General features: G+C 54.8%; 1 protein-coding gene across 1 annotated transcript in view; it reads left to right on the forward strand.

The window, feature by feature from the left end:
- ccdc33 (coiled-coil domain containing 33) overlaps positions 1-24,868 on the forward strand; it is a 302,969-nt gene that overhangs the window by 172,489 nt on the left and 105,612 nt on the right. The window contains exon 12 of the mRNA XM_038784192.1: positions 16,371-16,586. Coding sequence (XP_038640120.1) covers positions 16,371-16,586 — 216 coding nt within the window. The remainder of the gene's footprint in view (positions 1-16,370; positions 16,587-24,868) is intronic.

Here is a 24,868-nt window from a genome sequence, read left to right on the forward strand (position 1 = left end):
AAATTAGCGTTTTCCCTAACACCCCCTATAAATGTACTGAAGATGATGGTTTGTTAGAACGTCGAGTTAGGCCTTTTGAAGTTAATTGCAGTCAATGTTTACACATTCAAATGTGTTTCCCCATAATTGAGATAGTTTCCTTTATTGAAGTGTTCACAACATCTGGTTCGATGTTCCACACCTCAATGCTGCATTCTCTCAATACTCAACACTCAATCCTGCATTCTCTCAGTACTGAACCCTCAATCCTGCATTCCCTCAGTACTGAACCCTCAATCCTGCATTCTCTCAATACTCAACACTCAATCCTGCATTCCCTCAGTACTGAGCCCTCAATGCTGCATTCTCTCAGTACTGAACCCTCAATGCTGCATTCTCTCAATACTCAACCCTCAATGCTGCATTCTCTCAATACTCAACCCTCAATCCTGCATTCCCTCAGTACTGAGCCCTCAATCCTGCGTTCTCTCAGTACTGAACCCTCAATGCTGCATTCCCTCAGTACTGAACCCTCAATCCTGCATTCCCTCAGGACTGAGCCCCCAATCCTGCATTCCCTCAGTACTGAACCCTCAATCCTGCATTCCCTCAGTACTGAACCCTCAATCCTGCATTCCCTCAGTACTGAGCCCTCAATCCTGCATTCCCTCAGTACTGAGCCCTCAATCCTGCATTCCCTCAGTACTGAACCCTCAATCCTGCATTCCCTCAGTACTGAGCCCTCAATCCTGCATTCCCTCAGTACTGAGCCCTCAATCCTGCATTCCCTCAGTACTGAACCCTCAATCCTGCATTCCCTCAGTACTGAACCCTCAATCCTGTGTTCTCTCAGTACTGAACCCTCAATCCTGCATTCCCTCAGTACTGAACCCTCAATCCTGTGTTCTCTCAGTACTGAACCCTCAATCCTGCATTCCCTCAGTACTGAACCCTCAATGCTGCATTCCCTCAGTACTGAACCCTCAATGCTGCATTCCCTCAGTACTGAGCCCTCAATCCTGCATTCCCTCAGGACTGAACCCTCAATCCTGCATTCCCTCAGTACTGAGCCCTCAATCCTGCATTCCCTCAGTACTGAGCCCTCAATGCTGCATTCTCTCAGTACTGAACCCTCAATGCTGCATTCTCTCAATACTCAACCCTCAATGCTGCATTCTCTCAATACTCAACCCTCAATCCTGCATTCCCTCAGTACTGAGCCCTCAATCCTGCGTTCTCTCAGTACTGAACCCTCAATGCTGCATTCCCTCAGTACTGAACCCTCAATCCTGCATTCCCTCAGGACTGAGCCCCCAATCCTGCATTCCCTCAGTACTGAACCCTCAATCCTGCATTCCCTCAGTACTGAACCCTCAATCCTGCATTCCCTCAGTACTGAACCCTCAATCCTGCATTCCCTCAGTACTGAGCCCTCAATCCTGCATTCCCTCAGTACTGAGCCCTCAATCCTGCATTCCCTCAGTACTGAACCCTCAATCCTGCATTCCCTCAGTACTGAGCCCTCAATCCTGCATTCCCTCAGTACTGAGCCCTCAATCCTGCATTCCCTCAGTACTGAACCCTCAATCCTGCATTCCCTCAGTACTGAACCCTCAATCCTGTGTTCTCTCAGTACTGAACCCTCAATCCTGCATTCCCTCAGTACTGAACCCTCAATCCTGTGTTCTCTCAGTACTGAACCCTCAATCCTGCATTCCCTCAGTACTGAACCCTCAATGCTGCATTCCCTCAGTACTGAACCCTCAATGCTGCATTCCCTCAGTACTGAGCCCTCAATCCTGCATTCCCTCAGGACTGAACCCTCAATCCTGCATTCCCTCAGTACTGAGCCCTCAATCCTGCATTCCCTCAGTACTGAACCCTCAATTCTGCATTCCCTCAGTACTGAACCCTCAATGCTGCATTCCCTCAGTACTGAGCCCTCAATCCTGCATTCCCTCAGGACTGAACCCTCAATCCTGCATTCCCTCAGTACTGAGCCCTCAATCCTGCATTCCCTCAGTACTGAACCCTCAATGCTGCATTCCCTCAGTACTGAGCCCTCAATCCTGCATTCCCTCAGGACTGAACCCTCAATCCTGCATTCCCTCAGTACTGAACCCTCAATGCTGCATTCCCTCAGTACTGAGCCCTCAATCCTGCATTCCCTCAGGACTGAACCCTCAATCCTGCATTCCCTCAGTACTGAGCCCTCAATCCTGCATTCCCTCAGTACTGAACCCTCAATTCTGCATTCCCTCAGTACTGAGCCCTCAATCCTGCATTCCCTCAGTACTGAACCCTCAATCCTGCATTCTCTCAGTACTGAACCCTCAATGCTGCATTCCCTCAGTACTGAACCCTCAATGCTGCATTCCCTCAGTACTGAGCCCTCAATGCTGCATTCCCTCAGTACTGAGCCCTCAAACCTGCATTCCCTCAGTACTGAGCCCTCAATCCTGCATTCCCTCAGGACTGAACCCTCAATCCTGCATTCTCTCAGTACTGAACCCTCAATCCTGTGTTCTCTCAGTACTGAACCCTCAATCCTGTGTTCTCTCAGTACTGAACCCTCAATCCTGCATTCCCTCAGTACTGAACCCTCAATGCTGCATTCCCTCAGTACTGAACCCTCAATCCTGCATTCCCTCAGCACTGAACCCTCAATCCTGCATTCCCTCAGTACTGAACCCTCAATCCTGCATTCCCTCAGTACTGAACCCTCAATGCTGCATTCCCTCAGTACTGAACCCTCAATCCTGCATTCCCTCAGGACTGAGCCCCCAATCCTGCATTCCCTCAGTACTGAACCCTCAATCCTGCATTCCCTCAGTACTGAACCCTCAATGCTGCATTCTCTCAGTACTGAACCCTCAATCCTGCATTCCCTCAGTACTGAACCCTCAATGCTGCATTCTCTCAGTACTGAACCCTCAATCCTGTGTTCTCTCAGTACTGAACCCTCAATCCTGCATTCCCTCAGTACTGAACCCTCAATGCTGCATTCTCTCAGTACTGAACCCTCAATCCTGTGTTCTCTCAGTACTGAACCCTCAATGCTGCATTCCCTCAGTACTGAACCCTCAATCCTGCATTCCCTCAGCACTGAACCCTCAATCCTGCATTCCCTCAGTACTGAACCCTCAATCCTGCATTCCCTCAGTACTGAACCCTCAATGCTGCATTCCCTCAGTACTGAACCCTCAATCCTGCATTCCCTCAGCACTGAACCCTCAATGCTGCATTCCCTCAGTACTGAACCCTCAATCCTGCATTCCCTCAGGACTGAACCCTGAATCCTGCATTCTCTCAGTACTGAGCCCTCAATCCTGTGTTCTCTCAGTACTTAACCCCCAATGCCACACACTCACAGTACAGTGCTCTCCCAGTGCAGTGCTCTCAATTGAGCTCCCTCTCAGGACAGCACTGTCTCAGTGCAGCAATAGACCATCAGCCTACATTAGATATTGGTGTCCCAGAGGAATGAGAAACTTCCTCAGACATTTCACCCACTCTGTAGCTGTGACATTGACAGAAGCTCGGCAGAAAGCTGCTTTATGAAACACCAGCTGCTGGAAATGCAGAGGCACTGGGTAAATGCATCTTCCTCCCCCCCAACTCCCGGGAGAGGATCTTGAATCCCAAACCTTCTGGGGTGAGAATCGGAACTGAACCAATCTGTCAATTCTTACAACCGAGGTTAAAGCAATGGTAACTAACTGATCGTTTTAAAAATCATGTTTGCAGCAACTATTGACCCAGTCCTGTACACTCGTGAAAACATGAATTGGGCACTGAATAAATAGTCTTCTGGGCCAGGATGCACGTGGGCGAGAATTGGTGCAGGAATTTCCCAGCGCAGCCCTGTTGGGGTGGGCCAAGGGGGTAACACTTTTTGGGAGTTGCTCCCAAATTCGATTGCCCTCCCCACAATGTTAATCCTTTTTTAAAATAAATTTTGGGCGCGATTCTCCGCACTCACGACGGGTCGGAGAATAGCGGGCGGCGCAAATTTTTACGGCGACGCTGGTCCGATGCCCTCCCGCTATTCTCCGAACCCCGCAAAATCACCGAGTCGCCATTCCCGCCAAACGCCTCTATTACGCCCCCGACACGACCAGAATCGCTACTAATTGCCCCCCCCCCCCGCTATTCACCGGCCCGGATGGGCCGAAGTCCCGACTTAATCGCGCACTGTTTACACGGCGTGAAACACACCTGCTTTTTAAGTTCGTCAACCAGTCGTGCTGGCTGACGACAGCTTCGAGGAGGTTAGCGCACCGCTCAGCGCACCGCTCAGCCCACCGCTCAGCGCACCGCTCAGCCCACCGCTCAGCGCACCGCTCAGCCCACCGCTCAGCCCACCGCTCAGCCCACCGCTCAGCCCACCGCTCAGCCCACCGCTCAGCGCACCGCTCAGCCCACCGCTCAGCCCACCGCTCAGTGCACCGCTCAGCCCACCGCTCAGCCCACCGCTCAGCGCACCGCTCAGCCCACCGCTCAGCCCACCGCTCAGCCCACCGCTCAGCGCACCGCTCAGCCCACCGCTCAGCCCACCGCTCAGCCCACCGCTCAGCCCACCGCTCAGCCCACCGCTCAGCCCACCGCTCAGCCCACCGCTCAGCCCACCGCTCAGCCACCGCTCAGCCCACCGCTCAGCCCACCGCTCAGCGCACCGCTCAGCCCACCGCTCAGCCCACCGCTCAGCCCACCGCTCAGCCCACCGCTCAGCCCACCGCTCAGCCCACCGCTCAGCCCACCGCTCAGCCCACCGCTCAGCCCACCGCTCAGCCCACCGCTCAGCCCACCGCTCAGCCCACCGCTCAGCCCACCGCTCAGCCCACCGCTCAGCCCACCGCTCAGCCCACCGCTCAGCCCACCGCTCAGCCCACCGCTCAGCCCACCGCTCAGCCCACCGCTCAGCCACCGCTCAGCCCACCGCTCAGCCCACCGCTCAGCCCACCGCTCAGCCACCGCTCAGCCCACCGCTCAGCCCACCGCTCAGCCCACCGCTCAGCCCACCGCCTCAGCCCACCGCTCAGCCCCCACGCACAGCGCACCGCTCAGCCCACCGCTCAGCCCACCGCTCAGCCCACCGCTCAGCCCACCGCTCAGCCCACCGCTCAGCGCACCGCTCAGCGCACCGCTCAGCTCACCGCTCAGCCCACCGCTCAGCGCACCGCTCAGCCCACCGCTCAGCCCACCGCTCAGCCCACCGCTCAGCCCACCGCACAGCCCACCGCTCAGCCCACCGCTCAGCACCGCTCAGCCCACCGCTCAGCCCACCGCTCAGCACCGCTCAGCCCACCGCTCAGCCCACCCACCGCTCAGCCCACCGCTCAGCCCACCGCTCAGCCCACCGCACAGCGCACCCGCTCAGCCCACCGCTCAGCCCACCGCTCAGCCCACCGCTCAGCGCACCGCTCAGCCCACCGCTCAGCCCACCGCTCAGCGCACCGCTCAGCCCACCGCTCAGCCCACCGCTCAGCCCACCGCTCAGCCCACCGCTCAGCCCACCGCTCAGCCCACGCTCAGCCCACCGCTCAGCCCACCGCTCAGCCCACCCACCGCTCAGCGCACCGCTCAGCCCACCGCTCTGCCCACCGCTCAGCCCACCGCTCAGCCCACCGCTCAGCCCACCGCTCAGCCCACCGCTCAGCCCACCGCTCTGCCCACCGCTCAGCCCACCGCTCAGCCCACCGCTCAGCCCACCCACCGCTCAGCGCACCGCTCAGCCCACCGCTCAGCCCACCCACCGCTCAGCCCACCGCTCAGCCCACCCACCGCTCAGCCCACCGCTCAGCGCACCGCTCAGCCCACCGCTCAGCCCACCGCTCAGCCCACCGCTCAGGGCACCGCTCAGCCCACCGCTCAGCCCACCGCTCAGGGCACCGCTCAGCCCACCGCTCAGGGCACCGCTCAGCCCACCGCTCAGCCCACCGCTCAGCCCACCGCTCAGCCCACCGCTCAGCCCACCGCTCAGCCCACCGCTCAGCGCACCGCTCGAGTCTGGCCACAACGGGGAAGGCATCCCTGAGAACGTGAGGGGGGGGGTCCAGAGCGGGGGGAGTGGGGGGAGACGGAGGGGGCAGTGGGGGAAATGGGGGGGCAGTGGGGAGACGGAGGGGGGGAGTGGGGGAGATGGAGGGGGGAGTGGGGGAGACGGAGGAGGGGGAGTGGGGGAGATGGAGAGGGCAGTGGGGGAGACGGAGGGGAGAGTGGGGGAGATGGAGGGGGGAGTGGGGGAGATGGAGAGGGCAGTGGGGGAGACGGAGGGGGGGAGTGGGGGAGATGGAGAGGGCAGTGGGGGAGACGGAGGGGGGGAGTGGGGGAGATGGAGAGGGCAGTGGGGGAGACGGAGGGGGGGAGTGGGGGAGATGGAGGGGGGGAGTTTTGGGAGATGGAGGGGGGAGTGGGGGAGACGGAGGGGGGGAGTGGGAGTGGGGGGGGAGTGGGGGAGATGGAGGGGGGGAGTGGGGGAGACGGAGGGGGGAGTGGGGGAGACGGATGGGGGAGGGGAGTGGGGGAGATGGAGAGGGCAGTGGGGGAGACGGAGGGGGGGAGTGGGGGAGATGGAGGGGGGAGTGGGGGAGCCGGAGGGGGGGAGTGGGAGTGGGGGGGGAGTGGGGGAGATGGAGAGGGCAGTGGGGGAGATGGAGGGGGGGAGTGGGGGAGATGGAGGGGGGAGTGGGGGAGACGGAGGGGGGAGTGGGAGTGGGGGGGGAGTGGGGGAGATGGAGAGGGCAGTGGGGGAGATGGGGGGGGGAGTGGGGGAGATGGAGGGGGGAGTGGGGGAGACGGAGGGGGAGTGGGAGTGGGGGGGGAGTGGGGGAGATGTAGAGGGCAGTGGGGGAGATGGAGGGGGGGAGTGGGAGTGGGAGTGGGGGGTAGGGAGAGAGTGAGCGAGTGAGCCGTCCAACCCCGTAACAAAATGTCAGCCACCATGCCATGGCGTGCCAGTCACGAGGACACGGCCGCTGGTTCCCCTGTGGCTTACGGCCACAGGCCACTGACGCACCGGTGAAGAGGACGTAGTTAACTGCCCGTTGGATGCAGAAAGTGACCAGGGGTTAGGCTGCCCGCGTGTCAGCAGCGCGACCAGGCCACCGGGACACACAGGTGTCCCGTGGCAGGCGGCTGCCGAGGTGTCGACTAACCTCCGTCTAACATGTCCCGTTTCTCTGCCCCCCACCACCCTTCTGTAGGTTAGCACAATGTCTGTGAACAGAACGGCTATGTTCTGCGCAGTGGTTGGGGCCGCTGCACTGCATTTGGCGATGCAGCAGCATCCACAGCCACAACCCACAGTGGATGCAGGGCCAGCTGCAGCAGCAGAGGGAAGGGCCGAGGAGTTGCCAGTCGTCGAGCAGCATGGGGGGAGGAGGAGTGGGAGGAGGAAGAGGAGAGAGTGAGGGTGCAGCCACGGCGCCAGAGGCGACGACCAAGGCCGAGGGTGTACCATGTCCGGGTCTCTTTCCTAACAATGACGGACATCACCTGCAGGAGGAGACTCCGGCTGAGTAGGCAGACCGTGAGACATATCTGTCACCTCGTGGCGTACCTCGCCCCACGTGGAACTGGGGGAGGACACGGGATCCCGGTTGCCATCAAGGTGATGGTCGCTCTTAACTTCTATGCTACCGGCTCCTTCCAGTCTCCGAGCGGGGACGTCTCCGGGATCTCCCAGTCATCGGTGCACAGGTGCATCCGGGATGTGACCGATGCCCTCTATGCCATCGCGGACCGCTACATCACCTTTCCCGAGGACCAAGCAATTCAAGACTCACGAGCTCATGGATTTGCCAGCATGGCCGGGATACCGAGGGTGCAGGGGGCAATCGATTGTGTTCACGTCCCCATGCACCCGCCTGCAGGGGACAGGGAGGTGTTCACAAACAGAAGGGGGACATACTCCATGAATATCCAGGTGGTATGTGACCCTCACATGAGGATCATGAACGTCTGTGCAAGGTTCCCAGGGAGTGTGCATGACTCCTACATACTGGCGCAGTCGTTCATCCCTGCGATGTTTGAGGGATGTCCCCCCCGGCTGAGGGGCTGGTTGCTGGGCGACAGGGGTTATCCGCTGAGGTCTTGGCTGATGACGCCTATACGGAGGCCTCAGACCAATGCGGAAACCCGATACAACGAGGCCCATGCAGCAACCAGGGGTGTGGTGGAGCGTTGCCTTGGCCTCCTGAAGATGAGATTCAGGTGCCTGGACCGCTCCGGAGGGGCCCTGCTGTACCATCTCGACAGGGTCGTTCGCATTGTTGTGGTCTGCTGTGCACTGCACAGCATCGCGATGCAGAGGGGAGATGACCTGCTGCAGGAGGCGGAGGGAGAAGCCAGTGGCAGTGGTGCCAGCACAGAGGAGGAGGAGGAGGAGGAGGCTGGCGGAGTGGCGGGCGCAGCACGCAGATACGACCCAGGTGCTGGTGATGTCCAGGAAATGAAAAATGAAAATCGCTTATTGTCACAAGTAGGCTTCAATGAAGTTACTGTGAAAAGCCCCTAGTCGCCACATTCCGGCGCCTGTCCGGGGAGGCTGGTACAGGAGGCGGCACGACAGACCCGGCGAGGACGGCGGGCACGCGACGCCTTGGTGGCAGCACGGTTCTCGCGTCGCATGTGACGTCCCCGCTGAACACCAAACCACCACCTGCATCGCCAGTCGTGCAGAGGGTCAACACACAACTTCCACCACCACAACCCTCCCCCAACCCCCTCTCAGTGTTCACTGCTCCACTTCGACATCACCCTTCCCACTGGGTCCAGACGGTATGGCACAACATTGATGGCTGTGCAGGGGGTGTGATCAGTGCCATGTGGAATGATGACAGCTCGCTCTGCGAAGAGCTGTGAGCTCAGAATCGTTAGAGAGAGTCTGACCCATGGCAATAGCTGAACCATCCACCTTGGTGGCCGCTGAGATCGTCACTGACACTCCATCACGTGCCCGCGTGGGCTAGCCGTGGGAGGGGTTGGGGGTGGGGGGGTGGGGGAGGGGCAGGGACTGCACACCCGGCACCGAAGTTTCAACGCTCGTCAACCCCAGCGACACTCGGTCACCATCACGATTCCTGTGGCTGTGGAACAATCACACGGTATTACAAGTAATGTGGAACAGTGCATTTAATGTTAATAATTATTTACATGTGCCCTAGCCCCTACAACTAAACTGTGCCCTTCACCCATGCCAACTTACTCAGTGTCTATCTTAGTTGCCTTACGGGCCCTACCACTACGTCTAAGTGACTCCCCAGATGATACAGCAGGAGTGGAGGATGCTGCGAATCGCCCCCCTCGACTCGTTTCTCCTTGGCCAAGCGTTTCCTGGGGCGACCCGGCCTTGATGGGCCAGGCTGCTCTGCGGGCGTCTCGGGTGACATTGTGCCACCCTGCTCTGCCTGCTGCCCACCCGATGCACCAGAGATGGGACGGGGGGAGGCCGAGAATTCCGGGACGTCCCGTGATGGACTTAATGGGACGGGCCCCGAAACCTCCTCCTCCCTCGGGGAGCCCGGTGGCCCCCGGGCCTCACTTTGGGACAGAGGTGCGAGCGGGGAGGTGCCCCGTCGCACCACCGACACCTGGCGCTGCCAGTCCTGGAGGCCTGCAACGGTATCCACCAGGATCCGAAGGTTTGCAGAGACGGAGTCCAGGGAGTTAGACATTCCCGCCAGGGACTGTGCGACCTCAACCTGTGTATGCACGACGTCATCCAGCACATGTGTCAGGCGGTTGATGCTCTCGGCGACTGACTGCTGCGACTGGGCCATGACCTGGTGAGACTGGGCCAAGGCCCGCAGCGCGCCGGCAATGTCGTTTTGCCTCTGGCACATTGCTGCCTGTGAGAGGGCAACCCTGTCCAGGGCCGAGGATGACGCGTGCACATTAACCCCAACGCCTTGCATAACCTGACCCATTGCCTCCACCGCGGATGCCATCCGTGCGGTGTCGGACTGGGTCTCTGCCATGAGCGGCACCACTCCCTGCTCGTGGACGCGGTTCGACTCCTCTAACAGCGTCTGCAGAGTCTGGAAGACAGCCCTCATCCCGTCATTGTCTCCCTGGGTTTCTTGAGGCATCGGCTGTGCGGGTGGGTTGAGAAACTCCAGGAACTCCGAAAACGTCTGGGAGCCAGCTGCATGCTGGGCCTGGCCTGGCCTCCGCCAGTCCGGGCCCTCGGTTGCTCCGACCTCCACCTGCTGTACCTGCTCAGCTGTGATGTGCGACCCAGACTGTGACCCAGGAGACTCTTCACTAAATAGGCCCGCCGGGGTGTGTGTCTCTGGGATGATGGATGTTGTGGGAGATAGCAGTGCCGCAAGCCCGATGTTGTCGCAATTTTGCGCCTCCTCAATGGTGTGGGGCCGCTCAGAGTCTGGAGGGTTATCCCTGGCCATTTCCGTGGCTTGTGGTCTCGCCACCCTCTGGGCGTCCTGCATCCGCAGGTTGGGTTGGGGAGGATGGGGCTCCCCGCTGATCGGGCACCCTCTGTCGTGCGGCCCCGGGTGAGGTGGGTGCAGATGCCTGTGTCCGTCTGCAGCCAGACGGCCCTGGTCATTCGGCATCACGTACTAGGGAAGAGAATGAGACGGGTTATTTAGATTTGCTCGGCAGGCCGCTGGACGGTCCCAGTGGGCAGGGTGTGAAGGGACAGAGGATGGGGGGGTATCCCAGTGGGCAGGGTGTGTGATGGGACAGAGGATGGGGGAGGTATCCCAGTGGGCAGGGTGTGTGAAGGGACAGAGGATGGGGGAGGTATCCCAGTGGGCAGGGTGTGTGAAGGGACAGAGGATGGGGGAGGTATCCCAGTGGGCAGGGTGTGTGAAGGGACAGAGGATGGGGGAGGTATCCCAGTGGGCAGGGTGTGTGAAGGGACAGAGGATGGGGGAGGTGTCCCAGTGGGCAGGGTGTGTGAAGGGACAGAGGATGGGGGAGGTATCCCAGTGGGCAGGGTGTGTGAAGGGACAGAGGATGGGGGAGGGATGGATGTTTGTCAAGGAGGGTTGTCTCACTTGTTGCAGCTCCGCCAACCTCGCATAGCGCGACATCCCGGGTGGCAGACCCCCCAACAAGGTCCAGTGCCCTCTGCTCAAAGGTGGTGAGGGGGTGCAGGTTGGGCGAACCCCCTCCAGTCTGGTGCCGCTCACGTGTGTTGTGAGCGGACTTGGCCTGTTGGGGGAGGGTACATAGGTAGATCATGACAATACGGCAGGTATCAGCAGTCCGTTCTGATACTGGCACAGTTTGGGGGTCAAGTTGTCATAAGACGATTGCATCTCTCCACGGGGGCCAGAGCGCTGGGTCTGACAACTTTGTGAACCACCCTCAAATAATTCTGCCCAATCCCCCGCCACCCCACCCGTGCCAGGGGGGGAGGTGGGTGATTAAGTAAAGTGGGGGGGAGGGATGGTTGTGACCAGGGGGCACCTTCTTGGCACTTACCCTGGCAGCCCTGGTGAGGTCGTGAGGCTTTTTTCGGCACTGCTCTGCTGAGCGAGGGGTCTGCCCCACAGCACTGACGGCAGCACCCACCTCACGCCAGGCCTGGCGTACCGCGCTGGCAGGTTGGCGATGCCCTCTCCGCGGGCAGATGATGCCCCTCCTCTGCTCGACAGCATCGAGCAGCGTATCCACATCAGCCTCCACAAAACGAGGTGCAGCTCTCCTGGGCTCCGACATCATGGCCTACAGATTTTGTGCTCGCTCGCGCCTTTTTACGGCGTCGGGCGGCGTCACGTGGGCGTGATCGTATCGTCGCCGCGTTCCGTCGTCATCGCGCACATGATTGACGCGGCCGCGTTCCTAGCCCATTTCCCGGACGTGAATACGTCGGGAAATGGACCCTTCCCGACCGTCGTAAAACGCGCCCGTTTTTTACGACAACTTCGCTATTTTTTGTGGGTGCGGAGAATCACGCCCTTTGTGTATCCAATTCATTTTTCTCCAATTAAAGGACAATTTAGCATGTTCAATCCACCTACCCTGCACATCTTTGGGTTGTGAGAGCGAAACCCACGCAAACACGGGGAGAATGTGCAAACTCCACACGGACAGTGACCCAGAGCCGGGATCGAAACTGGGACCTCGGCGCCATGAGGCAGCAGGGCTAACCCACTGTGCCACCGTGCTGCCTAGCCCACAATGTAAATCCTGTCCACTCCACCTCACCAGACACCACCACCAGAACCCCCCATTTCATAGAACCCCCATCAGAAACCCCCATAAGAGAAGCCCCCCCATTACAGAGATACCTGTCTGGAAGTCCCCCATTACAGACACCCTGCCTGGAAGCCCCCCCCCCCCCCCCCAATTACAAAGACCCCTGTATGGAAGCTGGAGAGCAGTCTAGACAGAGACAGTGAAAAATAAATGACTGCTATACGACTCACCTGTGCAATACACCTGCTGGCACAGGCAGAGGAAGCAGTACCTGTAAATTCCTAGAAAGGGAAAATCACAACTACTGAGTTCAACCTCCTCAAATCTTTGATCGGCAAGGCTTTCATTCACACTAATCTGAAATTGATTTTACTAGGCTGTGGTTGACAGCTTGCACACACAGCCAGCTGATTGGATTGTTTACTCTAATTTCCCTCAATCTTTATAAACATCTAGCTATGGTTGACAGCTCGTGCACCAAATCAAAAGCAGTTAAGTGGCTTTTGCTGAAAAAAAGAGGAAGCAAGAGCACTTAACTGGCTTTGATGTGGTGCAAGAGGCGACTCATCCCCAGCAGGACAACATAGTCTCCCAAACAGAGAATTCTGGCCTGTGTGGCTTTGTCAGAGGTTTGATGGTTTTCAGACCTGTTGTAAAGACTTGAATGAAAATTCCAAGCTGACACTACAGTCTAGAAACGAAGGAATGCTGCATTGTCAGAGTGAGGGAAATGCCGATATATTTCCAAGTCAGGGTGGTGAGTGACTTGGAGGGGAACCGCCAGGGTGGTGGTGTTCCCACCTACCTGCTGCCCTTGTCCTTCTAGGTGGAAGTGGTGGTGGGTTTGGAAGGTGCTGCCTAAGGAGCCTTGGTGAGTTCCTGCAGTGCATCTTGTAGATGGTGCACACGGCTGCCTCTGTGCATCGCTGGTGGAGAGGGCGAATGTTTATGGAGAGGGTGCCAATCAAGTGGGCAGCTTTGGCCTGGATGGTGTTAAGCTTCTTGAGTATTGCTGGAGGTGCACTCATTCAAGCAAATGGAGAGTATTCCATTATGCTCCTGACTTGTGCCTTGTAGATGGTGGACAAGCAGTGGGGAGTAAGGATGTGACGTAATTGTGTAGCCACAGTATTTACTGGCTAGTCAAGTTCAGTTTCTGGTCAATGGTAACTCCCAGGATGTTGATTGTGGGGGATTTGTTGATGGTAATGCCATTGAAATGTCATGGGGGGAATGGTTTAATTCTCTCTTATTGGAGATGGTCATTACCTTGCAATTGTATGCCACAGATGTAACTTGCCACTTGTCAGCCCAAACCTGGATATTGACCAGGTCTTTCTGCATTTGCGCGTGGCCTGCGTCAATGTTGGAGGAGTTGCGAATGGTGCTGAACATTGTGCAGTCATCAACGAACATTCCCGCATCTGACCTTATGTTGGAAGGAAGGTCATTGATGAAGCAGCTGAAGATGGTTGGGCCGAGGACACTAACCCAAGGAACTCCTGCAGTGATGACCCCGGACTGAGGTGACTGGTCTCCAACCACCACAGCCATCTTCCTTTGTGGCAGGTATGACTCTAACCAGCGGAGAGTTTTGCCCCTGATTCCCTTTGACTCCAGTTCTGTGAGGGCTCCTTGGTGCCATATTCGATCAAATGCTACCTTGAAGTCAAGGGCAGTCACTCTCACCTCACCTCTGGAGTTCAGCTCTTTTGTCCCAAGTCCTGGAAGACGAGTCTTCAGGACTATTGCTGGAATATTGTCAAGGCCCATAGCGTTTGCCGTATCCAGTGCCTTCAGCCATTTCTTGACATCACGTGGGTTAATCAAATTGGCTGAAGATTGACATCTATGATGCTGGGGACCTCCAGAGGAGACCGAGATGGATCACCCATTCGGCGCTTATGGCTGAAGATTGTTGCGAATGCCTCAGCCTTGTCTTTTGCACAGATGTGCTGGGCTCCTCCACCATTGAGGACGGGGCTAGTTGTGGAGCCTCCTCCTCCAGTGAGTTGTTTAATTGCCCACCACCATTCAGGACTGGATGTGGCAGGACTGCAGAGCTTAGACCTGACAAATTGTTTATGGGATCGCTGAGCTCTGTATATCACTTGCTGCTTTTGCTGTTTGGTATGCAAGTAGTCCCGTGTTGTAGCTTCACCAGATTGACATCTTTTGGTCTGCCCGGTGTTGCTCCTGGCACGTCCTCCTGCATGGTTAGTGAACCCGCTGGTTTTTTTTAACGGCAATCTATAATGGTTTCATGGTCATGATGAGACTTTTAATTCCATATATTTATAGAATCCAATTTCCACCATCAGCCATGGTGGGATTGGTACCCAGAGTATTACCCTGGGTCTCTGGATCAGTGACAATGCCATTACACCATCGTCTCCCTTTCCTTCAGATGGTGAATTGAACCCAGGGTCCACCTGCCATCTCAGCTGGAATGTAAAAGATCCCACAGCAATGGTTAAGCCAGAATCTATCACCCATCACTGACTACCCTGGAGAAAGTGGTGGTTAGGGGGTGGGTAATAAATGTTGGCCGAGCCAGTGATGACTACGTCCCATAAAATTAATTTTAAAAGTGAATTGCCGAGGTGAAGGTATGCAAGTAGTCCTGCATTGTAGATTCACCAGGCGGAGGGTATTGACTCATGAAGTATCTTGAGCACATATAAAGAGGGACTAACGTCTTCTGCGACCAATGCACACCATGGTGGCTTGGGGTGCATCATCACCCTCGGGAATAACTTTTAATTAATTAGTTAAGTTTCTGTTTGATGTTTTAGTTTAGGTACAGCACCCCTCCACTTTTGTCTTTAATTTTTTTTCATTCAAAGAGTACAACAAGGGGACAGCTGGGACACTGGTTGTGTGAAGGAAGATCTGTCAAGGGGGACTTAGCTTAATTAGCATAACATTAACAAGTATGCTTCAAAAGTGATTGGTTGAATGTGAAGAGCTTTGGAGGGGGCCTGGGCACATAAAAGGCGCAATATAAATACAAGTCCTCTTCTCTGAATGAGCTGAATCATTTTAATATGAATAGGTTGTACGTAAGGATTTTAGACGCATTTACAAATGAATTTAAAAGATGGCCAGACTGCCTTTTCTTTAGCAACCACTTTAGAAAGTTGGACTCTTTCACAGCCCACAATTTGATTAGGGATTGAGTAGAGAAATGGAACTGGGCCTCCCTGGCTGTAAGTGATGGGACTAAATCTCATTAATGCGCTCAGTGAGTTGGTCTCTGTCTTCAGTCAAGGGGAAGTTACAGGAGCTGTTACTTGAGTCGCTAAATTCAATGATTTCCCGCTGAGCCCTTTTTGGCCATGATATGGATTGAAAGGCACGATGATACATTTTAAGCGTTGTGTTTGCTTCGTCCTGCCTCTACACTTGGTCCGTCCTCAATCCCCGAATCTACTGAGGTCGGTGCAAAGTGGGGGAAGTCGATGGGTTATGATCTTCATCAGATGCACAGGGAAGCTGGCCGATGAAGTACTTGGCATTAGTGTATAACCTGGGAGATAGACAATCGCACCGGTTTACAACAAACAGCAGGAAAGTATAAACTACAGTCACTTGATTAGAGAGGAAATGTGGTTAAATCAGCTAAGAGATGGATGCAAACTGTCAGAGCACTCGGCTAGAAGGATGGACTTGCAAAATGAGCCTGTCAGGCACCAGAGGATATTGTTGAGACCTGGGGTGGTGAATCCTATGGGAAAATTGCTTCCACGATCTTGCAGATTGATTTCTTTTAGAAAATCTCAATGCATTTCAAGGGGTATGAGGAGAGCACGGGAGCATGGCGTTGAGATAGGCTGAGGATCATCCATGATCCTTTTGAATGGGGGAGCAGGTTCGATGGGCCAAATGGCCTACTCATGCTTATATTTTCCATGTCTAACTCCTTTGCTCTTCTTTGAAATCAAGTTATGGGACCTTTCTTTTTTACATTTAGAGTACCCAATTCTTTTCTTTCCAATTAAGGGGCAATTTAGTGTGTCCAATCCACCTACCCTGCACATCTTTGGGTTGTGGGGGTGAGATCCATGCAGACACAGGGTTTTGTGCTCCAGCTTCCTGAGTGGAACTTGAACCCTTACATTGCGGACTGAGAGGTGAGAGTGCGCCCCATTGAGTACTCCGAATTCAGCTGTCAAAATAACTCCTGGAAAGCAATCAGGAATTTTCTTTGTCTATTTCAGCGACCGGATTCCATTCTCGCTGCCACCAATCCCGGCCATTTGCACGCCCTAGACTCCAAATCATTGGGCAGCTCCCAACATCAAAACGCCACTGCTAGACGATCTGCTGCCAACCCAGAGATATCTTCAGAAGGACACCTGTCAAATATGGAAGAGTGGAACCAATTGTCAATGTCGGATGGGACTGCAGAGTTAGCAACACCACATCACGGAAAGGTATTTCAGAAATAATGTAATTGTTTTGAAAGAGATGGGAATTTGAGCAAACTATGTCGATCTTTCAAACAGGTATCGCAGCTAAAGGAACAAATGACCACCGATTTAAGATAATCCACTGAGCTCATAATGTGCCCCATTTACGCTCGCTAGGAGCAACATGCATTCAAATACAGGGACCTGTTCTCTGCAAACTAAAGCAACATGTCCAAGCCTTGCGCATTTAAAAAATTACCCGGGAGCTTGGGGAGCCGATGGTTCCCCGTTGCTTTCACCACGGCAACACCTCAGCCAATCAGAGTCTACTTGCCGACCAACCCTTTTATCCTGTCGTATAAACGGCTGTCATTGTTTGAAATTTGACTCTCTGATGTTTGTCCTGATGAGTGCAAGATGGAAAGTTTCGGCAACATGTCTTTTTTCAGCAATCTCTCTCCTTTCTTGAATGTGGGCATTACATTTGTGGTTTTCCAATATGTTGGGACCTTTCCAGATTCTAGGGAATTTTGAAAGATTAAACCACTACATCCACTATCTCTGCAGAACATATTTTCTTTTCTGCTTATTTGCTGATTCAATCAATTCACCAGCTTTCTGTATTAACAGCATATATACACGCACACAGACACTCACACACACATACAGACATGCACACACACATGAACAAACACACACACAGGCACACACCCATGCATACAAGTAGACACATACATGTGTGCACAAAACACGCACATGCATGCACACAGACACATTGGATTGGATTGGATTGATATATTGTCACGTGTACTGAGGTAAAGTGAAACGTATTGTTCTGCCTGCAGCTCAAGACAGATCGTTCCGTACATGAAAAGAAAATACATAATAGGGCAAACATAAAATACACAATGTAAATACAGAGACGCAGGCATTGGGTGAAGCATACAGGAGTGTAGTACTACTCAGTGGAGAAGATGTGTGAAGAGATCAGTCTATAAAAGGGTCATTTAGGAGTCTGGTAACAGCGGGGAAGAAGCTGTTTTCACGCACAAACACACTCTTACTCAGTCGCCCATATATATATAGATATGTATATAATTGCTGAGCCTATGATTTGCACAGTTCTGCTTCTGTGAACTTACTTCAGAGTAATCAATTACCACGGTACCGATGCAAATCATGCTGACATCCAGTCACTCGAACGCCAGAGGACTGTGGGAATGGAGTTACATAGAATTTCCAGCACAGAACAACAGGCCTTCTAACCTGATTAGCCCACGCCAGTGTTAATCCTCCACCCACGCCTCCCCATCTTCCCTGTCCGGTGACACCAGGGGCGATTGTAACCTAATCCGTCAGGTAGGAAATCTGCAGGGAAGGCGGGAATGCAAGGTTTTCCACCCCACCTCCCCCACTCCCCCCACCCCCGGTCCGATGGAGGGTGAAACTAGGCGAGCGTAAGGTGTCTGGTTAAGGTGGGTTAAGTTTAAAATTTCCCCCTCTATCTCCTGACGAGGAAGCGATGGCTTTAGCATCTGTCTTAGCAATGCCACTCATTGATGTGAGATGAACTGTGGACTGTCGTGTTTCTGATTCCTGATTGTAATGGTTTGCCGGGAAGAGGTTTCTAGTTTTAACATGGAGAAGATGAGTGAACGGAAACCCCGATGGTCTTGTGTTTACAGAGAAGGTCCCAAAGCATTTTGCGGCTAATAGAACACTTTGGAAGTGTAGCCACGTTTGGAATGTTAGAAATGTAGCCGCCAACTTGCTCCCAGCGATTCTCACATACACCAGTGTGCCAAAGACCAGATAATCTCTTATTCGTGATGTTGATTGAGGGATAAATATTGCCACGATGCCACGGAGAATCCTCCTGTTCCTCTTCAAAATGGATCTCCCACATCCGCCTGAGAGGACAGAATTAGTTTAGCAACTCATTCAAAAGGCAGCACGTCCAACAGTGTGGCCTTCCCTCTGTGCTGCATGGGAGTGTCAGTCTCGGGGCTGGATTCTCCGAGGCTATGTCTGGAGGAAGTGTCTAGTTTTACACCGAAAAAATCGGGGCGGCCCCAGCACCGATCCTCCGACCGGTGAGGGGCTCGCAGCCGCGCCACGTAAAACACACGGCCGTCCCGATATAAACGGCTGGAGAATTGCCGGGACCGTGGCCGCGCGAGCGCACGGCAATGACCTGCAGCGGTGGCGCAGTACAACATAGCGCCCCCCTGGACACCCCCTGGGGCCACCCTTCACAGTCTCCCCAGCCCTCACTGAAGCCCCTCCCCTCCCCCCCCCGCCAGCAGCACGGCTGCCCCCCCCCCACCCTCCGAGTGTGGAGCCGCTGGACACGCCGCCAAGTCAGCTTCACGAAAACTGAGGCCACACGTGTCCCACGCCATTGGGAACTCAGCCCATTGGGGGGGGCGGAGCACCGGGGGAGCGTCTTCAGGTGACGCCCTGAGGCCGACCCAACGGCGTGCGGCGTACTCCCCGATGATGTCATTTTGGAGGGGGCGGAGCATCCGAAAACAGGCGGCGCCCCCGATTCGGCCGTAAGCAGGGATTCTCCGCCCGATCGGCGATTACGAGATCGGCATCGGGAAACGGAGAATCCCGCCCGGGTTTCTGAGCGCTGGGGATGGATTCTCCGGTTCCCCCAGCCGCGTGCTCCTCGGGCAGCGCGGCCCTAGTTGGCGGCGGGATTGTCTACTCCCGCCTCTTGTCAATGGGATTTCCCATTGAAGCCGCCTCACGCCACCCGCGGGCAGGGGGGGTGCACTACCGGCGGGAACAGAGAGTCCCAACGGCCCGGGGGCTGGATTCTCCGGTTGCCGGCGCCGAAATCGTGTTCGGCGATCGGCCGGAGAATCCGAGTTCCCGACCAAATCGGGGGCGGCGCCGCTGTCGCGATGCTCCGCCCCCCCTCCAAAGTGGCGTATTCACCACGTCTCGACGACCTCACGCCATTGCCTGAGGCCCCGCCCACCCCGATGCTCCGCCCCCGACCGGCCGTGTTCCCGACGGCGCCGGCCGCCTGTGGTCTCACCCGTCGGGAAGTCGGTGTGGCCGCTGCGGACTCAGTCCAGCCCCACCACAGTCGGGGGGAGGGCCCATCCACGAGCTAAGGGGGGACATTATTCGGGGCTGGGGGCACTGTGGGGGGGGGGGGGGGGTCCGGTGGGGGGGGGGGGGGGTCTATTTGATTGTGGCCTTAACTCTGCTTTCTTGTCTGCCCACCCCCTCCCAATTATAATCTATGACTGCTTTGTCAATCGATAATCTGTCTAACTCGGCCTCGAGTGTACTCAATGAGCCAGCCTCCACTGGTCGCTGTGGTAGAGAATTCCAGAGTAATAAAGCCTCCAAGAGAAGAAATTCCTCCTCGTTTCTGCCTTAAATGGGAGACGCCTTATTTTGAAATAATCCCTCTCTGGTTCTAGATCCCCCCCCCCCCCCCCACGAGGGGAAGCATCTTTCAGCAAACAGCCGGCCAAGTCCCCCCCCCCCCCCCAGAATCTTATGTGGCAATCAGATCTCCTCACGCTCGTCTAAACGCCAATGCGTATCAGCCCACCCCCCCTCAACCTCCTGCTCATTAGACAAATGGGCAAACTGCTTCATTAAGGGAATAGCAGATGGAAGGGGGCCATCTGACAGTATTAGGTGCTTGTTGGTGAATGTCGGCACTGTAACCTCGCGGCTACACCTTATTAATTTGCACTTGAGCTTTGAGACATCTGTCGCCGGCAAAGAGGAACAAGCACTGCCTGCCCCTGTGATGTGCCATCCAGTGGCTGCACTGAATTATTTGCAGGCTGCAGTAAGATATCTGCGTGTGGTGTTGAACTGTAGGGTTTCCGGTGCACTAAGTCCGGTCCCAAAGCCCTGAATATGTAACAATTAGCATTCCACCTGTAATTAATCTCCCCTGTTCTTGATGGTTAAGAGGCACATCCAGGTATAATCACTGCTGCACATCCACCAGGGAGATGGTGTAGTGGTATTGTCACTGCGCTTGTAGTCCAGAGGCCTGGGCTAATGGACATGGGTTCAAATCCCACCACTGCCGATTTAAGTATTTGGTTAATAAATCTGGAAGAAAAGTTAGTCTTTTGGTGATGGTGGCCATTCAACCCACGATTGTCATTAGAAACCCGTTAGGGAAGGAAATCTGCCGTCCTTACCCAGTCTGGCCTACATGTGACTCCAGACCCACAGCAATGTAGTTGAATCTTAACTGCCCCCTGCAATGGCCGAGCGAGACACTCGGTTCAAGGGATGGGTTAGAGGTGGTGACCTTACCAGCGGCACCCACAACTCGTGAAGATGTGAGAAAAGACCTCCTCAGTCAGAGTCAGCAACACTGCCTCTTGTACATCCCTGATTTCCAACCTACCTAGAACATAGAACAGTACAGCACAGAACAGGCCCTTCGGCCCTCGATGTTGTGCCGAAGGCAATGATCACCCTACTCTAGCCCACGTAACCCGTATACCCGTAACCCAACAATCCCCCCATTAACCTTACACTACGGGCAATTTAGCATGGCCAATCCACCTAACCCGCACATCTTTGGACTGTGGGAGGAAACCGGAGCACCCGGAGGAAACCCACGCACACACGGGGAGGACGTGCAGACTCCACACAGACAGTGACCCAGCCGGGAATCGAACCTGGGACCCTGGAGCTGTGAAGCATTGATGCTAACCACCATGCTACCGTGAGGCCCCCTCTTGACAAACATATATACGAACATACAAAATAGGAGCAGAGGTTGGCCATTCAGCCCCTCGCGCCTTCACTGCTATTCAACAAGATCATGGGTGACCTGTTTGTGTTGTCAGTCCCACCTACCCCCGATAACCTTTGACCCCCTTTCCCTGACAAGAATTTATCTACCACCACCTTAAAATTATTCAGAGACCCCCCCCCCCCCCCCCCCCCCCCCCAGCCCCCACCGCCTCCTGAGAATTCTATAGTCATAGATACATGGATACATAGAAGATAGGAGCAGGCGGAGGCCTTTTGGCCCTTCGAGCCTGCTCCGCCATTCATCACGATCATGGCTGATCATCCAACTCAATAGCCTAATTCTGCTTTCTCCCCACAGCCTTTGAGAGAACAAGAATTCTCCTCATCTCCCTCCCATCACGAAGAGCCCTAATTTCAAAACAGTACCCCCCTTGTTGTGGACTCACCCACAGGAGGAAATATCCTGACCATGTCCCATCTTGTCAAAACCGTTGAGGAATTTATATAATTAAATCAAGTCACCTCGTAACTCTTTCCAAACTCCAGTGGAAACGAGCCCAGTCTGTTCAACATTCCCTCGTAAGACAACCCGTTCATTCCAGGTATCGATCTCGCAAACATCCTCAGAACCGGCTCCAACACAATCACATCCATTGTTAAATACTGCACGCATTACTCCAGATGCAGTCTCAACAATGTCCTGTATCACTGAAGCATAACGGGGGCGATTCGCCGAGCCCTGCGCCGGGCTGGAGAATCGCCGCAACCGTGCCTCGGAGAATCGGTGCCATTTGCCCACGGCGCTCTGGAATCAGCGGGGCCGCCGATTCTCCGGCCCGGATAGGCCGAGCGGCCGTGCGGATACGACAGAGTCCCGCCGGCGCCGTTCACCCCTGGTCGCTGCCGGCGGGAACTCTGCGCGAACGGTTGGGGGGCGGCCTGTGGGGGGGGGGGGCTCAGTCCCCGGGGGGGGGGGGGAAGGGGCGGGGGGCTCCGATGGGGTCTGGCCCGCAATTGGGGCCCACCAATCGGCAGGCCGGCCTCTCACCACCCCCCCCCCCCCACCGGGCCTACTTTCCGGTGCGGCCGGCCCCTGAACACCGACCCCATGCTGAGTCTGGCGCGGCCCAACTGCGCATGCGGGGTTGGCGTGGCACCCATTTGGCACCATGTAAGGAGGCTGGAGTGGCGTGAACTGCTGCAGTGACATGCTGGCCCCCTGTGGGGGCCAGAATCTGTTGTGCCCGGGCCCGATTCGTGCCATCGTGAAACGTGACGGCGTTCACGATGGCGTGAACACTTGGGGCCAATATTGGAGAATCGCCCCCTACATTTTCCCCCATTATACTCCATCTGCCAGATTTTTGTCCCCTTACTCAACCTTTCGCTATCCTTCTGCAACCTCCATACGTCCTCTTCATAACATACTTTCCTATCTATGTTTGTGTCATCTGCAGATTTAGCTGTCATACCTTCATAATAATAGCTTATTGTCACAAGTAGGCTTCAATGAAGTTACTGTGAAAAGCTCCTAGTCGCCACATTCCGGCACCTGTTCGGGGAGGCTGGTACAGGAATTGAACCCGCGCTGCTGGCCTTGGTTCTGCATTACAAGCCAGCAATTTAGCCCACTGTGTTAAACCAGCCCCTGGTAAATCATTCCCCTCACAAAAGTCATTTGATATATATTGTAAACGGTTGAGGCCCCAGCACAGACCCCTGTGGGACTCCAATGATCACATCCTGCCAATCAGAAAAAGGCCCATTTACACATTCTCTCCATTTTCTTTTTTTTTTCAATTTTGAGTTCCCAATTCGTTTTTTCCAATTAAGGGACACTTTTAGCGTGGTTAATTCACCTACTCCTCACACCTTTGGGTTGTGGGGGTGAAACCCACGCAAACACGGGGTGAATGTGCAAACTCCACACAGACAGTGACCCAGAGCCAGGATCGGACATGCAACATTGGTGCCGTGAGGCAGCAGTGCTAACCACTGCGCCGCCGTGCTGCCCAATACTCTCCATTTTCTGCCAGCCAGCCAATCTTCTCTCCATGCTGATATGTTACACTATGAGCTTTTATTTTTCCCAATAACTTTTGATGCAGCACTTTATCAAATGTCTTCTGGCAATCCAAGTACAGTACATCTACAGGTCCCCCTTTATCCACAGCATGTGACTCCTTCAAAGAACTCCAATTAGTAAAACATGATTTCCCTTTTACAAATCATGCTGACTCTACCTTATGTTTTTCCAAGTGCCCAGCCAGAACCTCCTTAATGATCGATTTTAGCACCTTCCCCATGACGACCATGTTAAGTTTCCTGTTTTCTGCCTCCCTCCCTTCTTCAATAGATGGGTTACATTTTCCACTTTGCAGGCCGATGCATCCTTTCTGGAATCTAGCAAATGTAAAAATTAACGCCAACGCGTCTACTGCCTCATTCGCCACCTCTTCAAGACCCTGGGATGAAGTCCATCAGGGCCGGAATCCTGTCAGCCCACGGCTCCATCAGTTTGCTCAGTACAGCTTCCCAGTGATCGTGCAGACCGCTGCAAAATATTTGTTCATTTTATCCGTCATTTCCTTTAATTGGCTATTAACTTCCCAAGGCCGTATCAAAAGGGGAAACTTTCTCTCTTCCTGTTTAAGCAACTGTCCGAATATCTCCCTTTGTGATTTTTAAAATTTATTCATGGGATGTGGGTATCGTTGGCTGGGTCAGCGTTTATTGCCCATCCCTAATTGCCCTTGAACTGCATGGCCTGCTGGGCCATTTTAGAGAGCATTTTAAGAGTCAACCATGTTGCTGTGTGTCTGGGGTCACATGTAGGCCAGACCGGGTAAGGTCGGCAGATTTCCTTCTCGAAAGGACATCAGTGAACCAGATGGGTTTTTACGACAATCGACATCAGATTCTTAATTCCAGAACACCTGCCAGGGCGCAATATGGAGCCCAGTGCCCAGGGCATTACCCCGGGTCTCTGGATTACTAGCCCAACGACAATTCCACGACGCCACCGCCTCCTCAGTCAAACGTTGGTTGGTAAAACTCTTGTGATGTTTTGGGCGCCGTATAAATGCAGGCTGTTGCCCTTCGTAAAATTCTGAGCAACGCCAAGGGGGTTCTCAATAAGTGGTTCTCAATAAGATCTCCAGCGCTGTCTGTTGTTAGACGATGCGGCCTTTGCTGAAGGCAGACACCAAAGAAAAAAACAGCCCCGGAACAATCAAGACTTTCAACATCAGTCAAATATTAACATTCTCATAGTCGCTAAGAGACTGAGAGAGGCTCTTTTATTTTTATCTTTTTTTTTACTGGCACGGATGCCTGCGGGCGATAGCTGCAGTTATTAAGAATTTTTTCCCTCACCGACACTCGACCTTTTTGTTATTTGAGAGGCAGAAGAGGAAAGTGCCCCTGGCGCTTCACACCCCGCGTGCTCGGAGTCGAACACGTCAGAGAACGAAGGGAAAGTAATTGAAAGGTGCCTGAACCGCTGAAGGGAAAAAAAAACATTTTGACGAACTGTACGCCTCGGTGGATGT

Source organism: Scyliorhinus canicula, chromosome 24 (assembly GCF_902713615.1).
Source record: "Scyliorhinus canicula chromosome 24, sScyCan1.1, whole genome shotgun sequence".
In the NCBI taxonomy this organism is placed as follows: domain Eukaryota; kingdom Metazoa; phylum Chordata; class Chondrichthyes; order Carcharhiniformes; family Scyliorhinidae; genus Scyliorhinus; species Scyliorhinus canicula.